The 27,455-nt window shown below is 50.7% G+C and overlaps 3 protein-coding genes across 4 annotated transcripts; 1 reads left to right on the top strand and 2 right to left on the bottom strand.

Moving 5' to 3' along the window:
• Positions 1-72: 72 nt before the first annotated feature.
• On the bottom strand, positions 73-10,304 carry BUD23 (BUD23 rRNA methyltransferase and ribosome maturation factor). Its single transcript, XM_080940577.1, has 12 exons — positions 10,231-10,304; positions 10,103-10,140; positions 7,693-7,788; positions 7,534-7,616; positions 7,218-7,314; positions 5,699-5,795; positions 4,249-4,299; positions 3,477-3,562; positions 2,963-3,008; positions 2,678-2,736; positions 632-721; positions 73-515 (listed from the first exon to the last, which is right to left on the bottom strand). Exons 1-12 carry the CDS (start codon positions 10,276-10,278, stop codon positions 461-463), a joined length of 846 nt encoding a protein of 281 aa, XP_080796703.1. The 5' UTR covers positions 10,279-10,304; the 3' UTR covers positions 73-460.
• Positions 10,305-10,463: 159 nt separating this feature from the next.
• On the top strand, positions 10,464-11,529 carry DNAJC30 (DnaJ heat shock protein family (Hsp40) member C30). The gene has a single exon (XM_080940787.1). The coding sequence runs from the start codon at positions 10,468-10,470 to the stop codon at positions 11,125-11,127; it is 660 nt and encodes a 219-aa protein (XP_080796913.1). The 5' UTR covers positions 10,464-10,467; the 3' UTR covers positions 11,128-11,529.
• A 10,433-nt stretch (positions 11,530-21,962) lies between these two features.
• Positions 21,963-26,744, bottom strand: VPS37D (VPS37D subunit of ESCRT-I; the record flags this gene model as incomplete). 2 transcript variants are annotated; one of them, XM_080941316.1, is made up of 4 exons in its annotated part: positions 21,963-22,352; positions 22,768-22,850; positions 25,018-25,189; positions 26,607-26,744. In XM_080941316.1, 4 exons carry the CDS (start codon positions 26,742-26,744, stop codon positions 21,963-21,965), a joined length of 783 nt encoding a protein of 260 aa, XP_080797442.1. The 2 variants fall into 2 exon arrangements, with proteins under 2 accessions (XP_080797442.1, XP_080797443.1); XM_080941317.1 differs by lacking the exons at positions 22,768-22,850; positions 25,018-25,189.
• Positions 26,745-27,455: the final 711 nt, after the last annotated feature.

Below are 27,455 nucleotides of genomic sequence, written 5' to 3'. Positions count from 1 at the left end.
GGTAGTGTCCAACAGAGGAACCTGAGACACAAGTCATGGACAGCCAGGGACACCAGTACTCAGAAAGTAATTTAATGCATTTAAGACAAAATAAAACATCCTTAGAAATGTTTTTCTTTTTGTTTTTTTAAGATAGGTTTTTGCTGTGTAGCCCAGACCGGCCTGGAACTTTCCATCTTGTCTCAGACTCCCTGGAGGGTGTTGGGATTACAGAATCTGAGCTGCCAAGCCCAGAACCCTGCAACTCTTAGTAAAAGGATATTTTGAGAGCTTCCCAACTTTTCTAAAATACTATGTTGCTAGCTGATGAGGTAAACAGTTCAATCCAGAAAATTCCTCAGAGGCAGGTCCCAGGTTGGCCAGCTCCCATTCTCTGAACAGAGTGGGTGGCCAGGACCATCTGCAGGACTGGATGCAGGTGTGGGTGGCCAGCCTCTCCAACTGAATAGATGTAGTGGCCTCAGAAGCGGGGCTTGCGCTTGCGGCCGGTATACTGGGTGTCAGGTCTGACCTCCCTGCAGACAGACAGATTGGACTCAGAATCAAGAGCTCTGAGACCTCAAATGCAGATGACTTCTCAGCGGCCACAGCATCCCCTCCCTGCCTGCCATCTATCCCAGCCGATACTCACTTGCCCTGGCGCCTGCGCCTCTCCTTCTTCTCTAGGACCCACTCCCGGCTCTTCTTCACCAGGTCCCTCCGTGCCTTCTTGTGTGGAGCCCTGGCCAAACGGAGCAAGAGGATGGCAAAGCTGTGCTCAGGGGCAGCCCTGAGGCTCTCCTTTCTGTGATTTCCACTCTGGACTCCTCAGCAACAGAGCCAAACCCCTGGCTTAGCAAAGTTGGAGTGTGGTCTCTGTCCCTGCAAGGTGTCACTGAGTAGATGGCCTTATATCTGGCACACACCTGGTCCATGGGTGACTCTAGGAAGGAGTAACTCAAAAGCCTGGTAGTGTCCAAGGGAAGCCATGGAGTCTGCACGGTCCAGTGTTGTCACTGAAGGAGCTCCTCAGGCTTGGGAATTCAGAGTGGCTATAGAAGCTAGTGTCCACCCCACTCCCCACCCACTCAAGCTTCTGTCAATGTCTGAGGCCGGAAAACAAGGCTGCCAGCTCACAGCAGTCCTGACGAAATGCTCCTCACAGGCTTGATCTTGGCCTTCAGCCCTGGCCAAAGAGGAACATGATCCCCATAGCTGAATGGATGGACTAGAGGCCCAAGGAAGACAGGGTGCCTGCTCACCCACCCACAGCTACATTCTCATTGGCTGCTGGGATGCAGTGTTCAAGCCTAGCTTGAAGGAGAACTGCTGGCTGCTTCAGTGGAGACTGAGGCCCCTGGGTGCTGGCAAAAGCCATGGCCTAGCCTTGCCAAACCCTCTGCCAGCAGAGCTAGAGCAGAAGTCCAAGAGCTACTGAGCATTTGTGGTGGGGGCAGGGCTGTGTCAGCTACCCAGGCCACCAGGAAAGAAGGCAGGCTACATGAGGCCAGAAGGGAGCCACGGAAGGAAGGACCTGGTTGGTTGAAAAGCGATCAGGATCCTGCCCTTCTTTGTGACAGGTGAAGAGCAGGAATTAGTGACGTAGTTTCGGCAGCACACACCATCATGCACACTGCAAGATGTGTAAGCATGGCTTGTGACTGGGATCTAGGAGGCCCCTAGCTGCCATGAAGGCAAGGAGGGAAGCAGGGGACTAAGTGGGGTGAGGAAGAAAGGGACGAGGGATGGAACCCAGCCACTCGCTGACACTACGTGAAGCTAAGGGACCCTAAGATGCATGGAGGGAACTGGATGCCTTGTGCTTCCTCTGCAAAGCTGAGTAGAAACATCTAGAACAGTCCTAAAGCCCAATGGGGAATGAGCAGGGATGGTAAGAAAGGACTCTCTGAACAAGGGCCAGGGGTCAGGCACAGTGAGGTTACTGCCAACATGGGAGAGCCAAAGAGTAAACAACACTGTGTGTGTGTGGACAGAGCGGGGACAAGATGGGAGTCACTAAAACAAGAAAGTCACTGAAGTGGTAAAGAAAGGGGAAGTCACTGCAGGGGATCGTGTGGAAACCTGTTTCTTTTCTTACTAACACGGAAACAGAAGGGCAGGTGAGAAGGCTCAGAAGGCTCTGGAGCTGCAGGAGCCTGGCCCCCAAGCCTCACCCACTCAAAGTCCCTACTCCTTCTTCACTGAGCTTTGGAACTCTGTTAGATGTTTCTTCATCTCCTCCGTGGATCTTATGGTCACCTCGTTCTTACACTAGGGTCTGTTGGTGACACAGGCTTTCTGTAAGCCGAGCTTCCTTTAATGATCCGAGTATCCGTTCCCCATCTGTGGGGAGCTGTGTATAGATAGGAAGGACTCAGGAGGTGGGGATGAGGATACAGGAGCCAAGGGACCCTGGGACCCGGGCTGTAGTTGAAAGTGGCTGGGGGGAAAGTGTGGGGGAATTGTAATGGAGCACCCTCTGCCCAGTGCATTGAGAAGGGACATATGCAGGTTCACCCAGGAAGCTAAGGCACTGTGGCTACCCCCTGCTCATCCTGAAGAGGGACAGACACAGTACGGGAGGCACATCTGGTAGTAACAAGTCTCTGGTGCTGCAGCTGTGTCTAAGCTAAGGCTCAGGTGGAAGCGGACACTAATGCCCCAGCCCTTGTATGGGCCCCACATCTATGCACCTTACCGCTCACTGGTGAAAGTGGACTCGGAGGCCTGGTCTGCATCCTGACTTTCAGTCAGCCCCTGCAGGAAACAATGATCTTAGTGAGCCTGGAACTCACTGCCCCAACACAGAAACATTTGCGTCCAGGCCTGAGTAAGCCAAACAGGCCTAAGGACAGGCTACAGGGGTGGGAGTTCCTTCTCAGGACCTGCAGAAGTCTCAGACAGCTGGGCTCTGTGTGCAGGGGACTGGGGAACCCTACCAGCATGCTCTTGTGTTGGGAAAACAAGTTGTGCCCTTCCTTACCTTTGGCAGGGAGGTAGAAGGCCCAGAAAACAGACAGAGGTAGAACCTGAAATGAGAGGGCAGCAGGAAGCATGGCTCACAAGGCCTAGCAGCAGCACAGGGTCCTTGCCCTACATCTTGTGGCCCTGCCCACCTACCCAGCATTCCTCTGGCTACTCTGTAGCCTGAAAGGGCTCAGCGCTGTGTAGACTGACTGCTCTTGGCCCCAGCACTCGCTGTGTATGTGCATACACATGAAGGCAGAGGACAGCCTCAGCTGTCATTCCTGAAGACACCACCCACCTCATTCTTTGACAGGGTGTCTTGCTATCCGAGAGCTCACTAAGTAGGCTAGGCTGGCTGACCAGTGATTCCCCAGAGATCTCCCTATCCTCATCTCCGGGATACCGGGATTACAAGAAAACAGCACCACACCTGGCTCTTTAACACAAGTGCACGAAATGGGACCTCAGGTCCCCCTGCTTGCAAAACACACACTTCATCCACTGAGCCATCGCCTCAGCCCGGCACTTACTTCTTTGCTTTGGCACTGTTGGGGAAGTCTACCACCACGCCGCCAGTGAAGCCTGCCCTCGTGGCCTGGGTTGTGATCAGCTCCAGCTGAGGAGAGGGGTGAGAAATGGACAGAGGCACAAGAGGAACACGAAAGGGTCAAAAGCTCGAGATATCCTCAGCCCTCGTTGATCAGAATCTAAAGCACTCTCTTGCTAGACCTTTTTAACTCCCAAGGCCTAGAAAGCCACCAAGACAGAACGCAGGCTGCAGCCAGCCTCGGCAGCCCACCAAGGGAGCATCAGAACAAGCCAGTTCTGCTCATTCCCAACACCTGCCCCAGAGACCCACCTCCCAGCCCTCAGGAAATGAATGAGGCCAAGTAGAGCAGACGTGGTTCAGTCACTACAGAAACCCTCGCTTATGCCGCACAGGATGGAGCTGCTGAGGTCCTCTCGCCTGCCCCTTTGGAAATGGACAGTATCACAGCACCGCCTGGCACCAATGCAGCTCTCTCCTCTCTCTCAGAGCTGCACATGGGGGTCCCAAGCATACTAGACGGGACTGAGCCAACTACAGCCTCCCCACCATCTCCCCTGGCAACAGAAGACAGCATTCCAGTCTCCCTACAGATGCAACCCCTCTCAGGAAGCCATCGCTAGGGCACCCATTCCCTCACTTCCACCAGGAAGCATGACTTCCTTGTTTTGTCATGGTGCTCAGCGGCAAGAAGGCAGCTTAGTGGAGAAAACTGTCCTACACTCTCCCCTCCCTGCAGCCCTAGACCTGCTCACCTGCTCCGAGTTCTCGGGGTACAGCTGGAGGACAGCTCGGGCACCGCGGACCTGTGGACAACAGAAATGTCAGAACCACAGCTCTCTGCGGAACCATGACCACGGCACTCCTGTTACGGGCACACACCACTCTTACGGCTCAGAAAACCACCACCAACAGAAGACTCCTGAACTTCTGGGGTGCATGCTGGCAAAGCAGACATCTAACTTGTAGTTAGAGGAGGAAAACTGGGGTCAGGTGGTGCATGTCTGTAACCTAAGCCTTCGGGAGGCAGAGGCAGGAGGATCACCATGTGCTCAAGTCTAGCCTGGTTTACACAGTAAGTCCCTGTCTCAAAAGAAGACACAAAAACCAAAAATAACCCAGTAGGTACTGGGATTAAAGGTGTTCACCATGACCTAAAAGAGACAGTTCAAGGGCAAAGAGCAGTTGCTGCTCTCCTGGAGGGCCCAGGATCCACTCCCAGCACCATGGTGGCAGCTCACTACCATCTGTAACCCCACACCCAGGAGATCGCTGCATTCACCTGGCTTCTGTAGGCACCAAGCATGAATGTAGTGCACAGACATCCATGCAGACATTCACACATGTAATATAAAATAAGAAAAAAAAAAAAACAAACAAAAAAGCAAAAACAAAAAAGGAAAAAGGTGTATGCCACAATGCCTGCATGAGTTTTTTTGTTTGTTTTTTGAGACAGGGTTTTTTTTTTTTTTTGTGTCTGTCCTGGAACTCACTCTGTTGACCGGGCTGACATTGAACTCAGAGATCTGCCTGCCTCTGCCTCCAGAGTGCAGGATTAAAGGTGTGCACCAACACCCAGCTAATAAATATTAAAAAAAAAAAAAAAAAAGTTAAAGTTAGATAGTGGTTAAGAGCACTGACTGTTCTTCCAGAGGTCCTGAGTTCAATCCCCAGAAACAACATAGTGACTCACAACCATCTGTAATAGGATCCGATGCCCTCTTCTGGTGTGTCTGAGGACAGCGGCCAAGTATTTACATGCAGAAAATAAATAAATCTTTAAAAACACAAGAGGAGGAACTGGGGAGAAACTTGTAGAGGACAGGAGCACGCTAGCAGGTGACCTCTGTGAGCTACCCATGTCCCCCACTCACCTCAGTGTCATGCTGCCCCTGGGCTTGATTGTGTCAGCTCCTTACACCTGGGCTTTTTTCTTTTGCAATTTTGAGACTTCTATGGTGGATTTTGAACCTCCTATGTATTAAAGGCTGGCCTCGAACTTCCAACTCCCCAGTCTCTGCCTCTAAGTGTTAGGATTCCATATCTACACAACATGCACCTGAGTCTCCACACACTGTGTGTTCCTTTCCTAGCAGCCTTATCATAAATCCCTTCAACTTCATCCTTGGATTTACCAGACAGGAAGAAGAGTGACTGACTGACTGGCAGACAGACAGACATGCAGAGGAAGGAGCTTATACTCACAAGGGCAGAGTACAGGGAAGAGAAGAAACGGTAGAGACGCCTGGCAGGGATGTCCGACTTCTTGTTTGCATTGCAGAGCCACTGCACAGCAGAGATACTGAAAAGGAAGACACCCTGTAACAAGGGACCAATGCCTTCCCCAAGGCCTCCTGAGTACTCTGCTATCACCCACACCAATCTGCTGCCTGTAGCTCCTGTCCTGCAGAGACCAGTCCTCTTGTCTTGGTCACTTCTTTACAACACAGGCCCACTTGGGGGAAGAACATACTTCCGTCAGCCGTTCCAGGAAAACGTTTTCTCAGCCAATGTCTCTGTGGACTTCCAGGTACCAAGGCCAATACTGCCTACCTACCCTGCATTCTCTCCCAGCAAAGGACGCCCAGCCATATCAGTCTGCTGTATCTATCTCTTTAAACCACCCAGACCTCACATCTTCTGCAGTGACGTTCTTCACTTCTGGGCCACCCCTCTTCACACCCAGCCACAGAACGCTTTCCTACCGGCCCAACATTTCATCTCCGATGCCACAAAACAAAACCAACACCCCGTCAGCCAGACAATATACACATTTAACTCCAGCCCTTGGGAGGCAGAGGCAAGTGGATCTCTGAGTCTACATAGGGACTTTGGGCCAGATAGGGCTACATAGTAAGATCCTGTCTTTAAAAACAAAACAGAACACTCCCCCCAGGCCCTGCCACACACAGCCATACCCATGCTTCATATTTCTTTACTATTATTGCTTTAACTTTGAGCCAAGATCTCATGCAGCCTAGCTTCCAACTCATGTGGCAGAGGATGAGCTTGAACTGCTAATCCTCCTGTTTCCACCTCCCAAGTTCAGGACTACAACCATGTGCAGCAACATTTCATATTCCCAACAGGAATTCCAATACTCCAAAGCCGGTTATTAAAGTTCAGGGGCTGGAGAGATGACCAGTGATTAAGAGTACTTGCTGCTCTTGTAGGACACAAGTTTAGTTCCCACCACCTTACAGCCATCTCTAGCTCAGGGGACTGGCCACTGCTCTCTAGCAACCACAGGGGCCAGGCATGCATGTGGTACATGTGCACTGGCTAACACACGCATAAAATAAAAATAAATAAGTCTTGCCAATGAGAGCTTGTCTGAGACTAAAGGTAGTGTCTGAGGAACAAACCCTGAAAGTGATCTCTTGCCTCCTGTCTGTACCCACAAACACAAGAATGTGCGCACATATAACTATTTTTTAGCTGTCTTCATCCTTATAAATCCAAAAATCTTAGAACACGTACACTGGTTGAATTACATCTATTTACTGAGTCTACCTCCTGGTTCTTGTAAGGAGAACAAATACTTTTCAAGAATCTTCCTTCCCTCTACCATGTGAGTTTGGAGTATTGCCAGGCTTGGTAACAAGCCCCAGTGATCACAAAGCCAGTGCCCAGAACAGTTTCCAATGGGATGTAACAACTGCTGCACGGCCGGGGTTAGGAAACGCTGAGCTATGAAACCAAATCAGAAGGTAAAGACTGTCACCTGATGCAGCCATCAAAAGAACCCGGTCTGAAAGGGACTCCCTGGCCCATGTCCCCAAGCAGCAGGTCTCCCTCTGTGTCTCGGTCCAGGGCGGCATCTACATTGGAGGCAAACAAAGTAAGGGTCCAGCTGAGACAGACAGGTATAAGCAGGCCTGTGATCACAGTAACAGGGAGACTGAGGGAGGTGTATCCCAAGATGGGAACTAGCCTCAGCTATATAGCAAGACTTCATCTCAGACAACCAGAAATTCAATTCAGCTGCTTCACACAAAAGGGGAAGAGACCTTGGTACAAGGCAGGGCACACACACTTACCCAACATGGCAGGACTGATGTCAATGCCTACCCAGTAGTGTCCCTCTTCTGAGATATAATCTCCACTTAGTCCAGAACCGCAGCTGGAAGAAACAATCCATTGGGGCTCACGTTGCAGAACAGCAGAAACCCTCCACCCTTGCCCAGATAGGACCTTACCCAATGTCTAACAGATAAGAAGGCTGACCCTCTGGCAAACAGAGGAGTTCCAGTGCTCTCTCAGTCATCTTGGTCTGGATGTCAATCATCCGTGAGCTGGGAAGCAGAAAAATATAGGAAGGGTTATGGAATTCCAGGTCATATTTCTCCTAGACCAAAAGAGTCAGGAAAATAAAGAAGCAATAATCAACTACAGGTACTTTTTCTACTTTAAGTTCTTTTCATTTCATTTTCTGTGTGTGTGTGTGTGTGTGTGTGTGTGTGTGTGTGTGTGTACATGGTGTTAGAAGTCAGAGGCCAAATGCTTAATTTGGTCCTCTTCTTGCAACATGAATTTCTAGAGATTTAGGCATTTCCTAATTACCTAAGTCATGAGGCTTGGGAATTACCCCGTGAGCTATCAGGATAGCCCATGCTCAACAATTTAAACTTACAATTCTAATTTGAGATCAACAGATAATAACTCAAATGCAGTTATTAAAGTAGCCCATGATGGGCATGGTTGCTCCCACAAATTTCTGTACTCAAATAGCTGAGGCAAGACTAAGAATTTATGGCCAACCTGGGTCAGTGCCTGTCTCAAAACACCAGTAAAGTAGTCCCAAAAGTGCCTTTGATAGAGGTGCATGTGATTTTATTGTGCACATATTTTATTAAAATGTATATATACACACACACAAAGTATATTGTTGTTTTGCCTGCATGTATGTATGTGTGAAAATGTCAGATCTTGGAGTTAGAGATGGTTGTGAGCAGCCATCTGGGTGCTGGGAACTGAACCCAGGTCCTATGGAAGAGCATTCCATATTCCTAACCACTGATCCACCTCTTCCGCAAAGCTGACAGATATAGGGCCAATCACTTAGCAAATGACCAGTCAATGACAATCTACAACTCTACTGGGCCTCTCTTTATTACTCAGGAATGTGTTCCCTCAAAGAGTCACCCTCCTTCTTTACTTTCACATACAAGAATCAACAACGAACAACAAATGTTAGGGATGTGGCTTGGTGGTAGGGCACTTGTCCAACCCTAAGGAGGCCCTATGTTTAATCCTTAGTACCTCCAAAAAGCAAAAAGAGTCATCTTAGTAGTAAAAGGTGTGTACCAGGCCATACATCCCACCCCAGCAGAAAATGAAAAACTTACAGCATTGGTAACCCTGAAAAATACAATATAATGCATACCAGGTCCACATATCTCTACAGAATCAGAACCTGGGAGGTGGAGGCATGCATATCTCTGTGAGTTCAAGACCAGCTAGGGAAGTGGGGAAAGAGACAATAAATCAGACTACAGTAGAGCAAAGCAATACATGCCTAAAATCTGCAGAAGGCAGAAGCAGGAGGGTTATTACAAGTATGGCCAACCTCATATGATAATGTGACCATATCTCAAAAAAATATATGGGAAAATAAATTATAATCAACTTACTTAACGCCATATACCAAAGAATAACTTTTAGGCCGATATACTCAAAATTACATTTCAATATGTAATCAGTATAAAATTGTGAGATGTGTTGTGTGTATATGTTTTATATGTGTGTGTATATGTTTGTGTGTTCATTTCTTCACATTAGGCCATTAAGACTTGCAGAAATTTAATAGCTAGCTCCTGGCTGCCACATTGAACAGAATGGTCACACCTAGTCTTTCCAAAAACCAAGGTAAACAATCCCACAGAATAGTGTATCACTTGTAAGGTGGAGACAAGGAGGCCAGGAATTCAGAATTCACCTCCACTACAAAGCAAGTTCAAGAATACTCTGGGTCATATGAGACCATGTTTCAGACAAACAAAACCAAATAAACTACCATGTGAAGGATTCAGACATTATTTATGTCAATGGTCGTCATGACAACTCAGTGCACTCATGCATTTAAATAAGGGTCACAATAAACCCACAATGAGTATGTCCTCCCTCTAATAGCAATGATACGTTTTAGGGGTGTAGCCTCATGGTAGAGTGCTTTTCAGAATTCTCCAGTGAATGGCTAGGAGTTTGCCTCAAAGGCAAAACTTCTGCTTAGAACACCCAAGTAAGGTGCAGAAGGTGTGGCTCAGTGACAGAGCACTTATACAATATGACAGTACCCTATTCCGTATCTTCTATTACCTATTTTACAACATATTTAAAGCACACTGTCAAACGACCTAGTGTAAACTTGAGATGAATATACGCACATAGTACCGAGGTAGCAAGATCTTTCCAGGAGCTCAATGGTTTAAACCTCACTTTACCGGTGACAAAACTGCATTTACGCATACACACAAGCACCACACAAACCCCCGCCACACACACACACACACTCCTAAATTCTACAAGCTTTCCAAGCGACGCCCATAATCGCGGCGACTTGCCGATCCCGACCCCCGTGATGCCGCTGAGCAGCCATGGTCTCCTCACTTGCGAACGTATTTCCGGGCTTCATTCTGGTCATAAAACTGTTGAGAAGAGAAAACACATGGTGTTTGAAGGGGAGAACCCAAAAGCATTTATTTTAGAAAAAGACCAAGACCTGGCGGGGTTCTCACCAGCTCTGGTGGCCCGCTGTGTTCGGGTCTCCGGCTACGAGATGCCATTTCTAAGGGATGGCAACACGCTGGGACCGGCGAATACAAGCGCAATGTTTTGACGTCACCAATCTGCGACTGCTTCAGTCTAATCTTTCCCCGCCTTTTCTTTTATTTGATTGGCTATAAGGCGGAGACGCCGCTCACGATGCGAAGCTTCCATTGGCTGCTTCGGCGCCGACCTGGCCCCGCCACAACATGGCGGCCGCGCGCTGCCTGGGGCGGCCCCTGTCACCGCTATGGAGATTGTGGCAGGTCCGGGGGTTGCCTCAAAGTTCGGCTACGGGCTTGTGTTCACGAGTGAGGACTTACTCCCGCACCGCCCTCTATGAGCTACTGGGCGTTCCCTCCACGGCCACGCAGGCACAGATCAAAGCGGCATACTACCGGCAAAGCTTCCTCTACCATCCGGATCGCAATCAAGGGAGCACCGAGGCCGCCGAGCGCTTCACGCGCATCTCCGAAGCCTATCTGGTCTTGGGCAGTACCATCCTCCGTCGCAAGTATGACCGAGGTTTGCTCAGCGACCAGGACCTGCGCGGACCTGGTGTCAAGCCCTCTAAGACGCCCGTGTCCGATCCCACTCCTTCCCGCCCTCCTCCCTATACCCCTCGGGCTCACGGTGGCTTTCGAGCTTCTCCCGGAGACGGTCGCACTATGTTCGATTTTGATGCCTTCTACCAGGCGCACTATGGAGAACAGCTAGAGAGAGAGCGGCGTCTGCGCGCCCGAAGGGAAGCCCTTCGCAAAAAGCAGAAGGACCCGGCCTACAAGGGGGCCCGCTGGGACGATACCCGAGATGCCACGTTCTTTGTCGTGCTTTTTCTTATCTTCGTCTTTGTCGGCTTTCGTATTTAATCGGAGAAAAGGAGGGAAAGGGATCCAGCCCAGGAAACATCACTTTCTTGACCTTTGAACAATATTGGTCTAAGATCGAATTGACTTCCTCTAATGGTGTTCTCTTGACCCTCCTGACACCCTCCAGCCTGGCCAGAGATCAACACATCACTCTCCTTTGTTCCAGAAAAAGACGCTTTTCAGTGGCCATGAAGAGGCCCCAGGATAAAGATTCCTGAAAGTCACAAATTTAAGTGCTTTCCAGAGTCCCTTGGGTGCCTGCTCATTTCTAGAAGTTGCCTTCCAGATGCCAACCACTTGCTTCAGCTTTATCCAGAAGCCCTAGGCAAGATTTGCCCTGTTCCCTGCCATATGTCTGTATAATAGGTGGTTGTCCGATGCCAAAAAGATTCAATTCCTGGGGGCTCGTGTGAAATTTGTTTTTTTCTGTTGCCCCAAGCCACAGGTGAGACTCGATCAGTGATTCAGCAGACACTGGGGATGTAGCTCCCTGAGAGAATGCTAGCATGCCAAAGGCTCTGGGTTACATCCCCAACTTTGTTGTCTTCCTGTGTCCCTTTTCCCTGCTAAGAAAAAATTTAGTGAAAGATTGCCAGTTTCCTCCTCAGGTGTGTCCTACACCATTTCTGTCATGTGGGAGAGAGAGAGAAAACAAAGCTTAGAGGATAAGGGATACAGTCCTGTGTCCATGTGTATCAAGGGAGTGGCCTTGGGGAAAGGCAGTGTGAGCCTAACAGCAGAAGATGTTTTGTCCTACTAAGGTCTGTCCGTATTTCTCATATACTGCTTCAGGGATGGCATAGGGTGGTGGTACTGGGGCCAAGTTCATCTTGGAGACAGAGTGCCTTCCCTTGGTCTTTCTTTTACTAGCCACTTGCATTGCTAAGTATGCAGCCTGTTAACTATGACGAGACGTGGAGGCCAAGATCCTGAGTGTGGCCCATACATCTGCAGGGTTGATCACAAGCGCCACAAGTCAAATCCCTCTGATGAGGTTATTGGACTGTGAGTAATTTCAGCCCAGAAGAAACTTGAGGCTCACTGGTCAAGGTGAAGGGTATGCCTGTCATCCAGGGAGGCTGAGGCTGGGGATTGTGACCAATCATAGTAAGGCCTGTGTTTAAAAGGATACAAAATGACAGACTTGGGCCATGTGCAAAGCCAAGAGACTACAGGCTGTGGCTCAGTTGATAGGGCTTGCCTCTAATGCACAAATCACTGGGTTTCTCCCCAGCACTATTATATAAGCCAGGCACTGTGATCTCTGCATATTTTGAAAACAATATCAACTATGTATTACAGACTGGCCTAGAACTTTCCAAACCCTGCCTCAGTCTCCTGTATGCTAACACCTCAGGCAGGGGCCACAAATCCACAGGGATATAGGAGGCTTTCTGGAGAACTGCCACAAAGTGGTTCCTTTGGTAACATTTTATGCTTCCCATCTCTCAAGATTTTACAGAGTTTTCTGCCCTGGCAAGAAGAATGAACTTGGCAGTGGACATGAGCCCCGCCTTCTAGGGCTATTCCCCAACCCCTGGCAGTGGAGGGAGGAGCTGAAGAGATAGTGCAAACACCGAAGGCCGAGTGAGCTGCAGGCTTGAAGCTCAGTCAGGAAGATGGGAAGGCGAGGATGCCACACCTGGGGATCTGTTCTTGCCAGACTGCTAAAATGGGCAAACTGAGAAAAATATTCCTTTACTGATCATGGTGTTGATGCAACTGGATTCCTTCCCAGTTCCCACACTCTGGCAGGTCATCCACACTGTGCTTCTTTGGCCTCTGTCATGGTTCCATTATGATTCAAGACAGGTCATGATAGCATTTATACAATCCCAGCATGTGGCAGGCTGAGGCAGGAAGGTCTCCAGCTTAAGACCAGCCTAGGCTACATAGTGAGACCCTGCCTTATGAAAGGTAGAACCTGGACATGGTGCTCCACACTTGCAATCCCAGCACTGGGAAGGCAGAAACAGGAGGATCACCCACAAGTTACTGTACCAGCTGGGTTTACATAGTTTCAGGCCAAGAAGGGCTGTATAGTGAAGCCCTGTTTCAAAAAGAGAAAAGGGGTGTGCCTATGAAGTGTCTCAGTGGGTTAAGGAGTTTGTCTTATCCCTAAGCCTATATCTCTGGGAGAAAACATACCGCTGAAGTATTCCTCTAACCTCCACATAAGCGAGTGACAAGTCTGTGTGTACCCATGTGCATTCTTAAACCTTACACAGACTAAATAAATAAATACAAACAATGTACATAAATTTAAAATGTCATATCCGACTCAGGAGATTCCCCATAGCACCATGAGAACAGCCACCAACACTCATTTTGGAAAAATGAGGTCCTGTTTCTTGAACCTATGTGTTTCCTGCTAGGTCACCAGATCCTATGAAGAGGGAGAAGTCATGGGTCTCCCTCTGCCATTGTCTTGAGTGGGTGAGGATGGAGAGAAGTGGGAATATTGCTCCATGGGTACAGGGCTTATGAAGCCCTGGGTTCCAGCTGCAGCACTGCATACACTGAGCGTGGTGGTGCAGACCTGTAATCACAGGACTCAGCGGAGGCAAGAGGTCCGAAGTTCGGGGTCACCCCAAGACACAGAGTTTAAGGCCAGTCTGGTCTACACAGTGAGTTCCAGGACAGCCAGAGCAACCCTGGACAGCAGTGAAACCCTGCAGCAAACCATAACAACAACAGAAATTGAGGGCGGGATAGAGTTTGGGGCTTGGAGGGATGGTTCTGTGGTTAAGAGCATGAACTGCTCTTACAGAGGACCCAAGTTCAGAGCCCAGCACCCAAATCAAGTGGTTCACAATGGCCTGTGACTCTCGATCCAAGGGTCCATACCTTCTTCTAGTCTGTGTGGATATTACACTCACAGACATCTAAGTGCATACACACACATACACAATTATATAAAATAAATCTTTAAAAAGAAAAAAGAATGGCCAGGTGCTGGTGGCACACACCTTTAATCCTAGCACTTAAAAGGCAGAGGCTGGAGAGATGGCTCAGTGGCTAAGAGCACTGACTGGTCCTGAGTTCAATTCCCAGGAACCACATGGTGGATCACAACCATCTGTAATGGGATCTGATGCCCTCTACTGGTGTGTCTGAAAACAGCTACAGTGTACTCATATAAATAAAATAAATCTTAAAAAAAAAAAAAAAAAAAAAAAAAAAGGCAGAGGCAAGTGGATATCTGAGTTTGAGGGTAGCCTGGTCTACACAGCAAGTTCCAGGACAGCCTGAGCTACACAGAAAAACCTGGTCTCAAAAAACAAAACAGGGCTGGAGAGATGGCTCAGCAGTTAAGAGCACTAACTGCTCTTCCAGAAGTCCTGAGTTCAAATCCCAGAAACCACATGATGGCTCACAACCATCTGTAATGGGATCTGATGCCCCCTTCTGCTGTGTAAGCACATATACAGGCAGAACACTGTGTACATAATAAATAAATAAATCTTGAAAAGAAAAAAAGAAAAGATGAAGCCTTTGAGTCAGCTCAGGCTACACATGAGAATGTATCTCAAATCAACCACATAGAAAGAGAAAAGCAGGAAGAAAGAAAAAGAACGCATCACTTGTAGAAATGGATGGCTTTGCAGTACCTCATCACTAACAGGTAAAGATGCTTACCACCAGCCCAACAGCCTGAGCTAATAATCCTGATCCCTAGGACCTATGGGAGAGAACCAACTCTCACAGGTGGTCCTCTGACCTTCACTGGTGTGCAAACACCCACACACACACATTATATTTTAAGAACTCTTATTATATAAAGAAAATGAGTATGAATCTTAATATATAATTTTTGAGGCAGGGCTTCTCTGTGTAGCTTTGGCTGTCCTAGAACCAGCTCTTTAGTCTGGGCCGGCCTCAAACTCACAAAGATCAGGAGTGCTCTGCCTCCTGGTTGCCAGGATTAAAAGCATGGGCCACCACCACCCAGCTTTAAATCTTAACTTTTTTTTTTCACTGCTGGGGATTGACTCAAGACTTGCACATACTAGGCAGGTGCTCTACCACTGAGCCACATCCCCAGCTCCTCACTGGGCGATTCTAGGCAGGGGCTCTACCACTGAGCCACACCCCCAGCCCCTCACTGGGCGATTCTAGGCAGGGGCTCTACCACTGAGCCACACCCCCAGCCCCTCACTGGGCGATTCTAGGCAGGGGCTCTACCACTGAGCCACGCCCCCAGCCCCTCACTGGGGGATTCTAGGCAGGGGCTCTACCATTGAGCCACGCCCCCAGCCCCTCACTGGGGGATTCTAGGCAGGGGCTCTACCACTGAGCCACACCCCCAGCCCCTCACTGGGCGATTCTAGGCAGGGGCTCTACCACTGAGCCACACCCCCAGCCCCTCACTGGGGGATTCTAGGCAGGGGCTCTACCATTGAGCCACGCCCCCAGCCCCTCACTGGGGGATTCTAGGCAGGGGCTCTACCATTGAGCCACGCCCCCAGCCCCTCACTGGGGGATTCTAGGCAGGGGCTCTACCATTGAGCCACGCCCCCAGCCCCTCACTGGGGGATTCTAGGCAGGGGCTCTACCATTGAGCCACGCCCCCAGCCCCTCACTGGGGGATTCTAGGCAGGGGCTCTACCATTGAGCCACGCCCCCAGCCCCTCATTGGGGTATTCTAGGCAGGTGCTCTACCACTGAGCCACACCCCCAGCTCCTCACTGGGGGATTCTAAGCATGGGCTCTGCCACTGAGACACGTCCCCAAACCCTCATCGGGGGGAGGATGTGCACGGGGAGGGGGGGTTCTGGGCAATGTCTATCCCTACTTTGTAGTTACTTAGAGTCCCAGGTCCTGAGTGTAAGTCACTTTAGTTAGGAGTCATTAGTTAGTGTTGGTTTATTATTATTTATCATTTGAGGGATAGAGACAGAGTATCTCTATGTAGCCCAGGCTGGCCTTGAGTGGTCTGTATTCCTTAAAGGTACACTAAGGATCTTTAAAGATCTCTGACAAGGGCTTAGTCCATGGTACAGTCACACCAACTCTTCCACCCAACCGCAAGGGAAAACTGGAGTATAAAGTAAGATGAACCCACAGTTATAGCAGATGTTGGAAACAATCTATTTTTCTATTCCTGGGTGATTAGGGGCAAGCTGTTAGACAGAGCTTTGAAGAGACCACAGGCTGACTGGCAACTGCTAGACTTAGCCTTGCTTGGCACATTGTTCACTTAACAGGGTATAGCGGCTCACACCTTTAATCCAAGCAGTTGGAAAGCAGAGGCAAGTGAATCTCTGTGAATTCAAGGCCAGCTTAGTCTACATAGGGAGATCCTATCTTGAGGAAGAGAGAGGGAGAAGAGGGAGATGATGGTGGGGAATAGTCTATTTTTATTAAAGATTTATTTATTATATATTAAGTACACTATAGCTATCTTCAGACACACCAGAAGAGGGTATCATATCTCATCAAAGATGGTTGTGAGCCACCATGTGATTGCTGGGAATTGAACTCAGGACCTCTGGAAGAGCAAGCAGTTCTCTTAACCACTGAGCCATCTCTTCAGCCTGGGAATAGTCTACTTAATGACATGTTTCCTACTTGAAAAATGAGGGACTCTGGGGGAAATATGTAGAAGTTGGTTTCTAAATAAAGCCATAGGAATAAGCCTTCCTAAGGCCAGCATCACCTCTAGCAGGATGGTTCAGTGGGTAAATATGTTTTCACCACGCCTGACAAACTGAGTTCAGTTCCCACTTAGTGGGGAGATCTGATTCCAGCAAATTAGTGCACCCTCACACTCACATGCACAGACACACACACACACACACACACACACACACACACATGTATTTTAAAAAGTAGATTTGAGGCTGGAGAGACGGCTCAGCAGTTAAGTGAGTTTCCTGCTCTGCAGAGGATTCTAATTTAATTTGCTAAACCCATTGGCTTCTGCTGCAAAGGATCAGACGCCCTCTTCTGCCATCCAAGACCCCCCCACACACACACACATAGGACAGCACAGACACACAGAAGAGACACATGAATAAACAGTAAAATAAACCTTCAACGAACAACAATGAAACCAACTTCCCGTCTGAGCATCCACATAGTGAGCCATCAAGAGACGACATTAGTAGTAGTAGTAATAGTAGTTATTAGTCTTATTGTTTGGCAAAACCAGATGGGGATGGAGAGGAGATTTGGCAGCAGTTAAGGGCACCTGCAGCGCAATCTTGAGGAGTGAAGAAGTCATTCGCCCTCCGTATCCCCGTGACCCCAGCTCTGACCCGGGCAGAGATATGAGGATTTCCAGGGCTTGATATCTTAAGAAAATATGAGCCCCAGGTTCAGGGAGAGACCCTGCCTCAAAACACTAGGTGGAGAGTCAGGTGGTAGTGATGCTTCATGCATTTAATCCCAGTCCTCAGGAGGAAGAGGCAGGCAGATCTCTGAGTTCAAGACTAGCCTAGTCTACAGAGCGAGTTCCAGAGTAGCCAGGACTACACAGAGAAACCCTGTCTCAAAAAATACCCGATGCCTTCTTATAGCCTCTGCAAGCTGAAAAGTACATTTTCCCAAACACACACACACACACACACACATCAAAAAAAAAAACCCAAAACACGATGTTTACAAATCCAATCCCCAAACCCTGCAAAACAAAACAAGCCAGACAGTGATGGCACAGCTTTATCCCTAGCACTGCAGAGGCAGAGGCGGAGACAGTTGGATCTCTGTAAGTTCAAGGCCAGCCTGGTCTACAGAGTTGAGTTCCAGGCTGGCTAGGACTACACTGAGAAACTCTCCCCAAAACTAGAACCAAACCAAACCAAACTACCACCACCACCAAACCTAACAGGGGCTTGCAAGATGGTCCAGTGGATAAAAGCACTCGATGCCAAGCCAACCTGATGCCTTGAGTTTGATCCCCACACAGCAGAAGCACAGAATTTTCATAAGTTGCTCTCTGACTGCAAAACAACACGTGGTCTCCCCTATAAATTAAACAAACATAATTTAAAGGTATTCAAATTCTCCAATTAAGAAACCAGCCACTCTGGGGTTAGGGATGCATGCCATAGTGCCAGCTCCAAGATGGAGGAGTCTGTCCTAGCTAGATTCCTCCCCCGCCCCCAGGCAGTGGGGATGGAATGGGAGCCGTCACAGATGCCAGACATCCTCCCTGATACAATGTTACAGCACACTATGGCCCCTAGGGTAAGACTTGCCTCCAGCTCCCTTATGGAAAACTCTAGCTTTTTCCTCTCTCGCAGAGGGTCATCCCAGAGTCATTCTGGGTACGTTCATCCCTAGTACCTAGAGGCAGAACTGGGAAAACAGGAGTGCCCAACATCTTCAGAACGACTAGTATACATTTATTTGCAAGGGGCACTGAGATTTTGATTTTTTTTGTTGTTGTTGTTTTGTTTTGTTTTGTTTTGTTGGAGTCAGAGTCTGTCCTGAAACTCTGTAGACCAAATTGGCCTTAAACTCAGAAAGCCACTTGCTTCTGCCTGGCAAGGGTTGGGATTAAAGGTATGGGCCACCAAATCTCACCGCACAGTGAGGCAACCTGAAGAACCCATCTGGTTTCCATGGTAACACTTATCCCTTCCTATGCCCTCTTTGGGTTGGATCCTTTGCTTTGTTTTGCAGAGTGGATCTCTCTATATAGCCCTGGCTGTCCTGAAACTCACTCTGTAGACCAGGCTGGCCTTGAACTCACAGAGATAAGCTTTCCTCTGCCTCCTAAGTGCTGGGATTAAAAGCGCCGGGGCTACCACTGCCCTTTGGGTCTTTTGATTTTGTTTTGAATTTTGAGACAGGGTTTCGTTTAGCCTAGGCTAGCTTTCAGCTTCCTATGTAGTCAAGGATGAGCTTGACTCTCCTGCCTCCAGCTCTCACACGCTGGGACTGAGCCTGTGCACTATTACACCTGGATTTTGCAGTGTTGGGGATGTAGTGTTGGGTCAGAACCAAGGACTGCATGTAGGGTAGGCAGGCATGCTACTAACTAAACCACACCCCAAGCTGCCTGGCTTCCTACCTGCTCTAAGGAAGGAAGCCTGAAGTCACTCCTAGACACTACTTCTCAAAGTCCTGATAATGGAAAAAGAGGTAGCCAGGCCCAGTCTTAGGCCTCCCTGACTTCACATTTTTGAGACAAACTCTCAGGTTAGCCTTGGCTGACCTGGGACTCAACAGAAATCCTCCTGCCTCAGACTCCTAAATGCTGAGTTTTAAGACATGAGCTACCACACCCCACCTTTCTTTTTTTGGTTACATTCTCAAACAAAACTGCCTGGAATGTTGGTCCCAATGTGCCAAAGACAGCACAGAAGAGGCTGGGAAAATAAAGACTAGGTCCAGTGGGGTTTCTCCAGTAGGCACTCTTCCCTCCATCCTTCTAGGAATGGCTGTAGGGTCCAGCCAGGTGGCGGCACACACCTTTGATCCCAGCACTATTGAGGCAAAGGCAGGGGGATCTCTGTGAGTCCTAGACCAGCCTCCTCTACAGAGAGTTCCAGGACAGTCAGACCTACACAGGGAAACCCTGTCTGGGAGAGGGATGAGGGGGTCTCTAAGATCTAGCAAAGCTCTTCTCACACACCAGCAGGGATCTCCACCTCTAGGAACAGCCGCTAAGCCCCCACAGGAAGCCAGCCCACTTCTGGTCCCTAAATTCTCCTGGTCTCTAAATTCTCTATCCTTGAGGCAGTCCTTGGGATATCCTGGGAACATACATTTTTTCTATTTGCATACTTTTCTACTCTGGGCAACTTAGTCCCAAGCCTCCTTCTCACCCTATATACTCCAAAGATGACAATGTGGTGTCTCTTTCATATAAAAAACTTCAGTGAAAAATAAGAGTCAACCCAACAACCTCATTATAGCCCATCGTTCTCAACCTGTGGGTCAAGACCCCTTGGGCTAACCTCTATTCCCCACCCCAACATTTACATCTTGATTCTTAACAATAACAAAATTGCAGTTGTGAAGTCTCAAAGAAAATAAATGTCTGGTTGGGGTCACAGCAGCAAGAGGAACTGCATTAAAGAGTGAGTCCCAGTGTTAGGAAAGACGAGAACCACTGTTCTAGATGGTTCTTTAGTCATGACAAAGTCCACACCAGCTTTGTAAGCTTCAATAACACCCTCGTTAATTTGAGACAATGTCTCACTCTATACTTTAGGGTAGCCTGGAACTCATTACCCCAGGCTAGACCCAAACTCAGGGTAATCCTGCCTGTCATGGGAATGCTGGGATTATGGGATTGTGCCACCACACCTGGCTTCTCTAGTGCTTTGGCAGCCTACCATTATTTACAGGAGTTTCTGTGCCTCTTGGCCAAATTCCTTCTACTTAGACTTGACCTTGGCTGACCCAAGAAAGCTACTGTTGCAGATAGGGATCTCACCATGTATTTGGACTTAAATTCTTAGGTAGACTTGGTCAGCTTTGCATGGGTTTTTTGGTGAGGGTGACCTTGAACTCCTGACCTTTCAGCCCCTACCCTAGCTGCTAGATTACAAGTGTGACTCAACATCCCCGGTTTAGGGAGCGCTGGGGATCGAACCCATGGCTTCCTGCATGCTACACAAGCACTCTTCCAACTCTGCTATGTTCCCAGGCCTGGGTCCTTGAATTTTCAATCTTCCTGAGTCAGCCTGCCATGTTCTGGGGTCACAGAAATGCCCCTCTCCCCAACGTTCTGTTTGACAGTCTTCTTGCCCTACATCCGTCAAGCTAGCCACTTAATGTTGCCCTAGTGGAAGACAGATGTCTGCATTCTTAACAGAATCCCTTCATCACCCACCGAAGGCACCATCGGTGGAGGCTGTGGTTTAGCAGGCCAGAGACGGTGGTACCATCCTGATCCAGCTGACAAGCAATCCTGGAATAGAAGGTGCAAGCCAAGTGAGGCGACAGAGTCACTTCCGGCCAGGCTGGGAAGTCAGGCGAAGGAGAGGCTCTCAAGAGCAGGAAATCAGGCAGCTCCTCTCAGGAGGCTGCGGTTGGCCTTGCAGGTCAGTTGAGCCTTGGATGGGTAGAGAAAAGAAGGGCATCTCCGAAGAAGGAAGGGCCAGAGCAGAAGGTGTGGAGGCTGGCAGTAGGAGCAGAGAGGAGGCGGGGCATCATCTCCGTCATCCATCAGCACATTTATTGACAGCCCCTAGGAGGCGGGGCTGGGGACAGAACATACAAAGACAAGGACCTGCCCTCAAAAAGGTTCCATTCTAAGGAGACAGGGACAGAAAAATACAGAATGGTCTTTCCTGGGGGTGGCAGGCTCTCACCTGTGCAGGTCAGAAGCCTCTGTCCTACCTTGCCCCAGGGCCAGCTGCAAGGCCATTGGGGGACACTGTCCTTGGGCCCGCAGCTGAGGCATGACCACCAGGCTCCTAGGCGGAGGGCCCCCAAACTGCAGGAAGGGTTAGCTCAGGATATGAGGAGAACAATCCAGTAAGCCTTGGCGGTTGTTCGAGCCCAGTAGTGTGGCAGGGTGCGAAAGGCCCCCAAGCAAGACCCCTCTGGAGGAAGCAGGACCCCATAAAGTTCTTTGTCATTTGAGGACCTGGCTTGGCACCCTGGAGGCCCCAGCCGGGGAGACAAAAAAATAAAATAAAATAAAAAGGCAGAGTTTCCTTGGTGACCGAAGTCCAGCACCCTGCCCACCCCACCCCCAGCCCTCTACGGGCCTCTTCGGGGAGCCCCTCTTCCCCAGCTCAGCCTCCAGGGCCCTGGGCCTGCCTGAGGCTAGGGGGAGGGGCCTGCCCCTCCCCCCACCCAGGCAGTGGGGGGGAGGAGGAGCCATGAATCAAGTTTTTCTGGACCCCCGCTGGGAGGCCGCACCCTGGCTCCTACCGATGAGGGGGTTCAGGCTGAGAGGGTCGAGGGCTCAGCAAAGGGGCTGGGCCAAAAGGGCACCCGGGGGAGCCCTTCACTGGGGGCACTGGGCGGGAGTCCAAGGGGGGGAGGCTCCGGGGTACTGCTGGAGGTGGTCCCCGGGCGGCCCCAGTGGGCAGGACGGCAGCAGCAGGGAAGGGTTTGGGGGGATCCATGGCGGTGGAGGCGGCGGCAGCAGCAGCAGTTGTGGGGGCCGGCTGGGCAGAGCGCTCTCGACGTCTCAGCACTTCCTGTAGTTTCTCTGCCTGTGTCCGCCTCAGGTGGGCCAGGGCGCGGCCCCTCTGGAAGGCTGGCAGGAAGGCCTCAAGGCTCTGTTCCCCCAGCAGCAGCTGCTCCATCTGGACCTGGGTAGCGTCCAGGAGGGAAAGGGAGAGTTGGGGTGGCAATCTGCTCAGAGCCTGACTCCCTTCCCCACGGTGACCAGCCAGCAGAGGCCCTGAGCTTCCAACCTGGCCCAGCCTCTGGGTTACCCAGACCGGACAGATGTCCACCTTATGTCCACAATGAGGGCTGTCCCATGCCCTTCAACACACTTAAGTGATCTGCTCCCAACCCAGCCCAGAGAAATGGGCCTTACTACTCAGCCGACCCTGCCCTCCATTGTCTGTAGACATCCCTAGGACATCAAACTCGGCTGTCCCGGGCAGAGTCCAGAAAGTTCTGTAGGCAATCATGGAGGGCTTCTCGGAGGAGACCCCCAGTGAGACAAGATTGGTTTCCCTCCCTGTTCACCTGGACCCAGCCACCTCTACCCCTCACCTCAGCCTCCTGCTCAGCCTCTTCCAGCTCAGCCTGCAGCCAGCCCAGCGCACATTGGGGGCTCCAGCGATGCATGGTCTTCTCTGAGGACCACAGGGGGACAGACAGGGACTCTGACTCTCCCATCGACTGCAGGCGACTCTACAGTTCTCATCTCTGTGGCCTCCAAATCCTCAACTGGCTTTGTTTTTCTTTTGTTTGAGGCAGGGTCTCAAATAGCCTCTAACTTGCAACTCACTGTAGAGCCCTGGGCTGTCCAGTGTAGCCTAGGCTATCCTTAAGCTCCTGATCCTCCAGGCTCTCGACCTCCAAATGCTGAGATTAGAGGCATTTGCAATATGTTCAGTTTGTTGTTGTTGTTGTTTTCTATACTGTTGTTTTTCTTTTGAAAAAAGAACGTGGGGCTGGAGAGATGGCTCAGCGGTTAAGAGCACTGACTGCTCTTCCAGAGGTCCTGAGTTCAACTCCCAGCAACCACATGGTGGCTCACAACCGTCTGTAATGGGATCCAATGCCCTCTTCTGGTGTGTCTGAAGACAGCTACAGTGTACTTACATATAATAAATAAATGAATCTTTAAAAAATACATTTAAAAAGAAAAAAAGAAAAAAGAACGTAAGTTTTGGTTATATGCATGTGTCTGTGTACGGGCATGAGAGCTTGGGTGCAGATTCCCGAAGAGGCCTGAGCTTGTCTGACCCAACCTAGAGCTGCCCAGCAGCTGGGAACCAGACTCCTGTCCTTTCCAACAGCTGATCCGTCATCTCTCCAGCTGCAACTGCCACCAGCATCACCAGCATCATTGACATAGGTCTTGCTGTGTAGCCCAGGCTAGCCTGCCAGTGTGGTTATTTCTGCCTCCGTCTCCTGAGCACTGGGGATGACAAGCATGTACGGCCATACCTGGCTCGGTATGTTCAAGAACATGGGTACGGCTGAGTGTCTACGGACAGGCGGCCTCCTCATGTCCACACATGAGGCAGACCTACATCCTAGAATAAAAAATAAAGCGTGGTGGCTCTGACCACTGGGGTACTCCAAGCTTTGAGTTTTCGTTTCTTTTCTTTTTCTTTTGTAATTTTTATTTCACCATGTATGTATGATTGGCCTGCATGTATGTATGTATGTATGTGTACCATGTGATCATGTGATCATGGAGATCAGAGATATCGTTGGATTTTATGGACTTGGAATTATAGGCAGCTGTGAGCTGCCATGTGGGTGCTGGGAATCGAACCCACGTCCTGTGGAAGTGCTCTTAATTTCTGAGCCATCTCTCCAGTCCCGTTTCTCGTTTTCTGTTTTGATGTTGTTGTTCCCTAATGTGTGCATTTTCATTGTATTTGCATCGGTGTCTTGCCTGCACGGGTGTCTATGTGCAGGTGTCAGATCTCGTCACTGAAGACAATTGTGAGTTGCTATGTGGGTCCGGAGATTTGAACCTGGGTCCTTTGGAGGCATAGTTAGTGCCTTTAAATGCTGAGCCAACTCTCTAGCCCCTTGATGTTGTTTTGGGTGTTTTAAATTACATTGTTGTTTTGTGTTTCTGGGTGTACATGAGTGGACACACTCATACCACTGAATGGCTGCAGGGGTCAGAGGTCAATCATAGGAGCTGGTTTTCTCCTTCTACCTTGTAGCTCCTAAGAATCAGACTCAAGCTTGCCACCTAGTGTCTTTACTCAACGAACTGTCTCTCCTCAGCCCTGATGGGATTTTGTTCTTGGTCTTTTTTGTTTTATTTTGTTTTGTTTTGAGATAGGGGCTTAGGTATCCCAGACTGGCCTCAAACTCACTCTAGCCAAGCTTGGCCTTGAACTCCTGATCCTCCAGTGTCTGCCTTCCCAGCGGTGGGACTCTAAGCATATGTGACTATGCTCAGCTTGGGTTCCTTTCTCCTGCTGCCCAGGGTCTCAATCACGCCTCTTCAACACAACCGTTTGTTTTTGTTTATGAGGCAGAGTCTCCCCTCAAGAGGCAGAAGGGTCTGATGAAGAACTACATAACCTAGGGCTGGTCTTGAAGTTTTGGGATCCTCCTGCCTCTGCCTCCCAAGTCCTAGGATTGCTACCTGGGCCAGTTTTCCACGCCTGCTCCTCCTCAGACCACAACCTCACTCTTCCAGGAGGCCAAAACCAAACCCTTCACACCTTGTCCAGGAGTAGGCGTGTCCCCATCCCACCCTTAAGAACCCGGCACAAATTAGAAAGCCAACCCCATCCCAAGCAGGTCGCCTGGGCCGCCCCTCACCCAGTCTCTGCAGTTTGTCTGCGCAGTTCTCGGCCACCTCTCGAAGCTCTTGGTACTTGATGGCCAGGGCTGTCCGGCCCATCTCCAGGCGAGGCCGCAAGGCCAGGTTCTCCTTGGCCAGCGCGTAGTTAGAGGCCAAACAGGCATCGCGCTCCAGCTGCAGACCCTGGAACTGCCGGTGGGGGAGAGCTAAGAGGCCTGGGCTCACACCGCCCAGGGTCACCTGGAGTCCACCCTTGCACAACACCCACCACACAGCTGGCCAAAGGCACCTGGGAGCCCCCAACCTGCAAAGGTGTTGGGACCAACAGGTGGAGGGACCGGGCTTTGCCTTCCATCTTTCCTTTGGGCCCCAGTCTCTACTACAATTAAAAACAAAACATAAACAAAACAAAAAACCCGCCTATCTTACCCGAGCTGTTGTGAGACTCAAGTGAACCAAACTATGAAGGCCTCTACAAATGTTAGTTAATTTTTAATTTTTCAATTAATATGTCTGCTTAGGTCCCGGAGGACAACCTCCTCCCTCCTCTGTCCCATTTTCCACGCTTGGACAGCTTGCCTCTCATACCAGGCCTTTGTCTAGCTTCCTCCTCAGGTGTTTGTGTGGAAAACATCTCCACCCCCTGTTCTGACTCTTGGGGGAGTGATGTTTTCACCCTGGACCTTCCCAGCAACCCCCACTCAGGTCACCCTCTCATCTCTTATACCCCTTCGTTGGCCCTCTAGTGGAACCCCACACGCCCCCGCGAATACAATACACACCCCCTTTGCTTCTGTGGTCCCCTGCACCTGCTAGCTGCTCACCTAGCAGAAGGCAGCACCCGGGCCCAGAAGAAGGCTTTTTGAGCCTGTTTCTAGGAGGGCCCAAAGCCTAGCTCCCCGCCCCTGGAGAATGCGCTCCCCTCCATCTGTCCCCTGATCCATGCACATTCCCCTCCTTGTCTGGCTCCTTCTAACATCCACTTTCTCTTTCTGTACCCCCCTCCCAACAGACAACCAGCCCGGGCCTATGTCTCCCGTGAAATATACAACTTTCTCTTATGGTGGCCTACGGAATACCAGCCTCTGTATTCAAAGACCCATACCCAATGGCAGACACAAAGCCCCCTCCCCATCTAATCCATTACCCCCACCCCCTTTCCCAGCTAGCCTCCCCACCCCAGGTGTCAAGCAGGCCTTTAGTTCTCCCCCGAGCAAGGCGCCTCCCCTTTCTGGCCCTACTGAACGTGGGTGTGCTGAGCCAGGGCCCCCCATAACACAGCTCACCCTCCACCTCCCGCCCCCCAGAACACACCTCCCCGGAGCATCCTCAGGAGGGCACGCCTCGCGGCCATCCCGGGGTGCACGGGTGCATCTCCGGGCGCCCCCCCCCCGCACCACTCGCCCCAGGCTGGATCGGGGCGCCCCCCATTCCCCGGGGGCGGCTCCGCGGGGCCCACTCGGACGTGCCAGGCTCCCATGATCCCGAGGCCTGACAGCTCCTTGGGGGTGGCCTCCGCTGGCTGGGTCTCCGGGTCCCCGCAGGCCGCAGCCCGACCTCTCCATCCCCCCACACACCCTCCTCCTGCCCGCGCCCCCCGCGTTACCTTCCTGCTGAGCCGCACGATCCGGTCCAGCTTGGGCTCATCTTGAAGCAGATCCCGGAGCTGCCCGGTGCTGAGGATCCCAAAGCGCCCCGGGCTGCCGGGCTCCGGCCCCGCCCGCGCCGCCCGGGCCCGGTACATACCGCCCGCCCGCGCCCCCAGCTCGGCTGCTGGCTCGGCCCGATCGGCCCCGCTCCGCCCCGGCTCCGCTCCGGCTCCGCTCCGGGCTCCGGCTCCAGCTCCGGCCGTGCGCTGCGCTGTCCGCGTTCCGCCACCAGGGGGCGCCTTGCCCGCTCTTAAAGGAGCCGCCGCCGCGGCTGGCCAGACTGGGGGTGGGGTAGATAGGGGGCGGGCCGCACCCGGAGATCTCCCGCCGGGGTGCTCGGGAGCTCCAGCAAACCTGTGGCTCAACGTGGGCTCTCTCATGAAGTCCATCATCTCACCTATGTTTTGAAATCCAAATCATCCTCTCATCTCGCCCCTCCATCCTGCCACGCTTCACCGCGGACCCTCCCACCCCAGGCGCCTACAGTTTGCAAGGTTCTCCCCTTTGGATACTTACAGCTTTCTGAGTTGGGCTGGGCGCCAAAGCCCTTGTGTGGCTCCTAACTTAGACGCGTCATTCATCGCCTCCGTGCCTCAGTGTTTTTCATCTGTGCAATGGGGGAGTTGAAGCACCAGGAGCGTTGAGAGAGTGAATAGTGAGTACCTTTGGCACAGGGCAGGTGAATATGTAACTAACTTCCTGAATTTCTGTTACTTTAGAGATAGCGAGGCGTCACAGAGTGCTAGTGCCACTAGGCTGTAGTCTGTGCGTTTGCCTAGCCTGAGCAACGTCCTCTAGTCCATCCC

The sequence above is a fragment of the Micromys minutus genome (assembly GCF_963924665.1).
Source record: "Micromys minutus genome assembly, chromosome: 29".
Lineage (NCBI taxonomy): Eukaryota > Metazoa > Chordata > Mammalia > Rodentia > Muridae > Micromys > Micromys minutus.
This window is presented reverse-complemented; position numbering and strand designations above follow the sequence as displayed.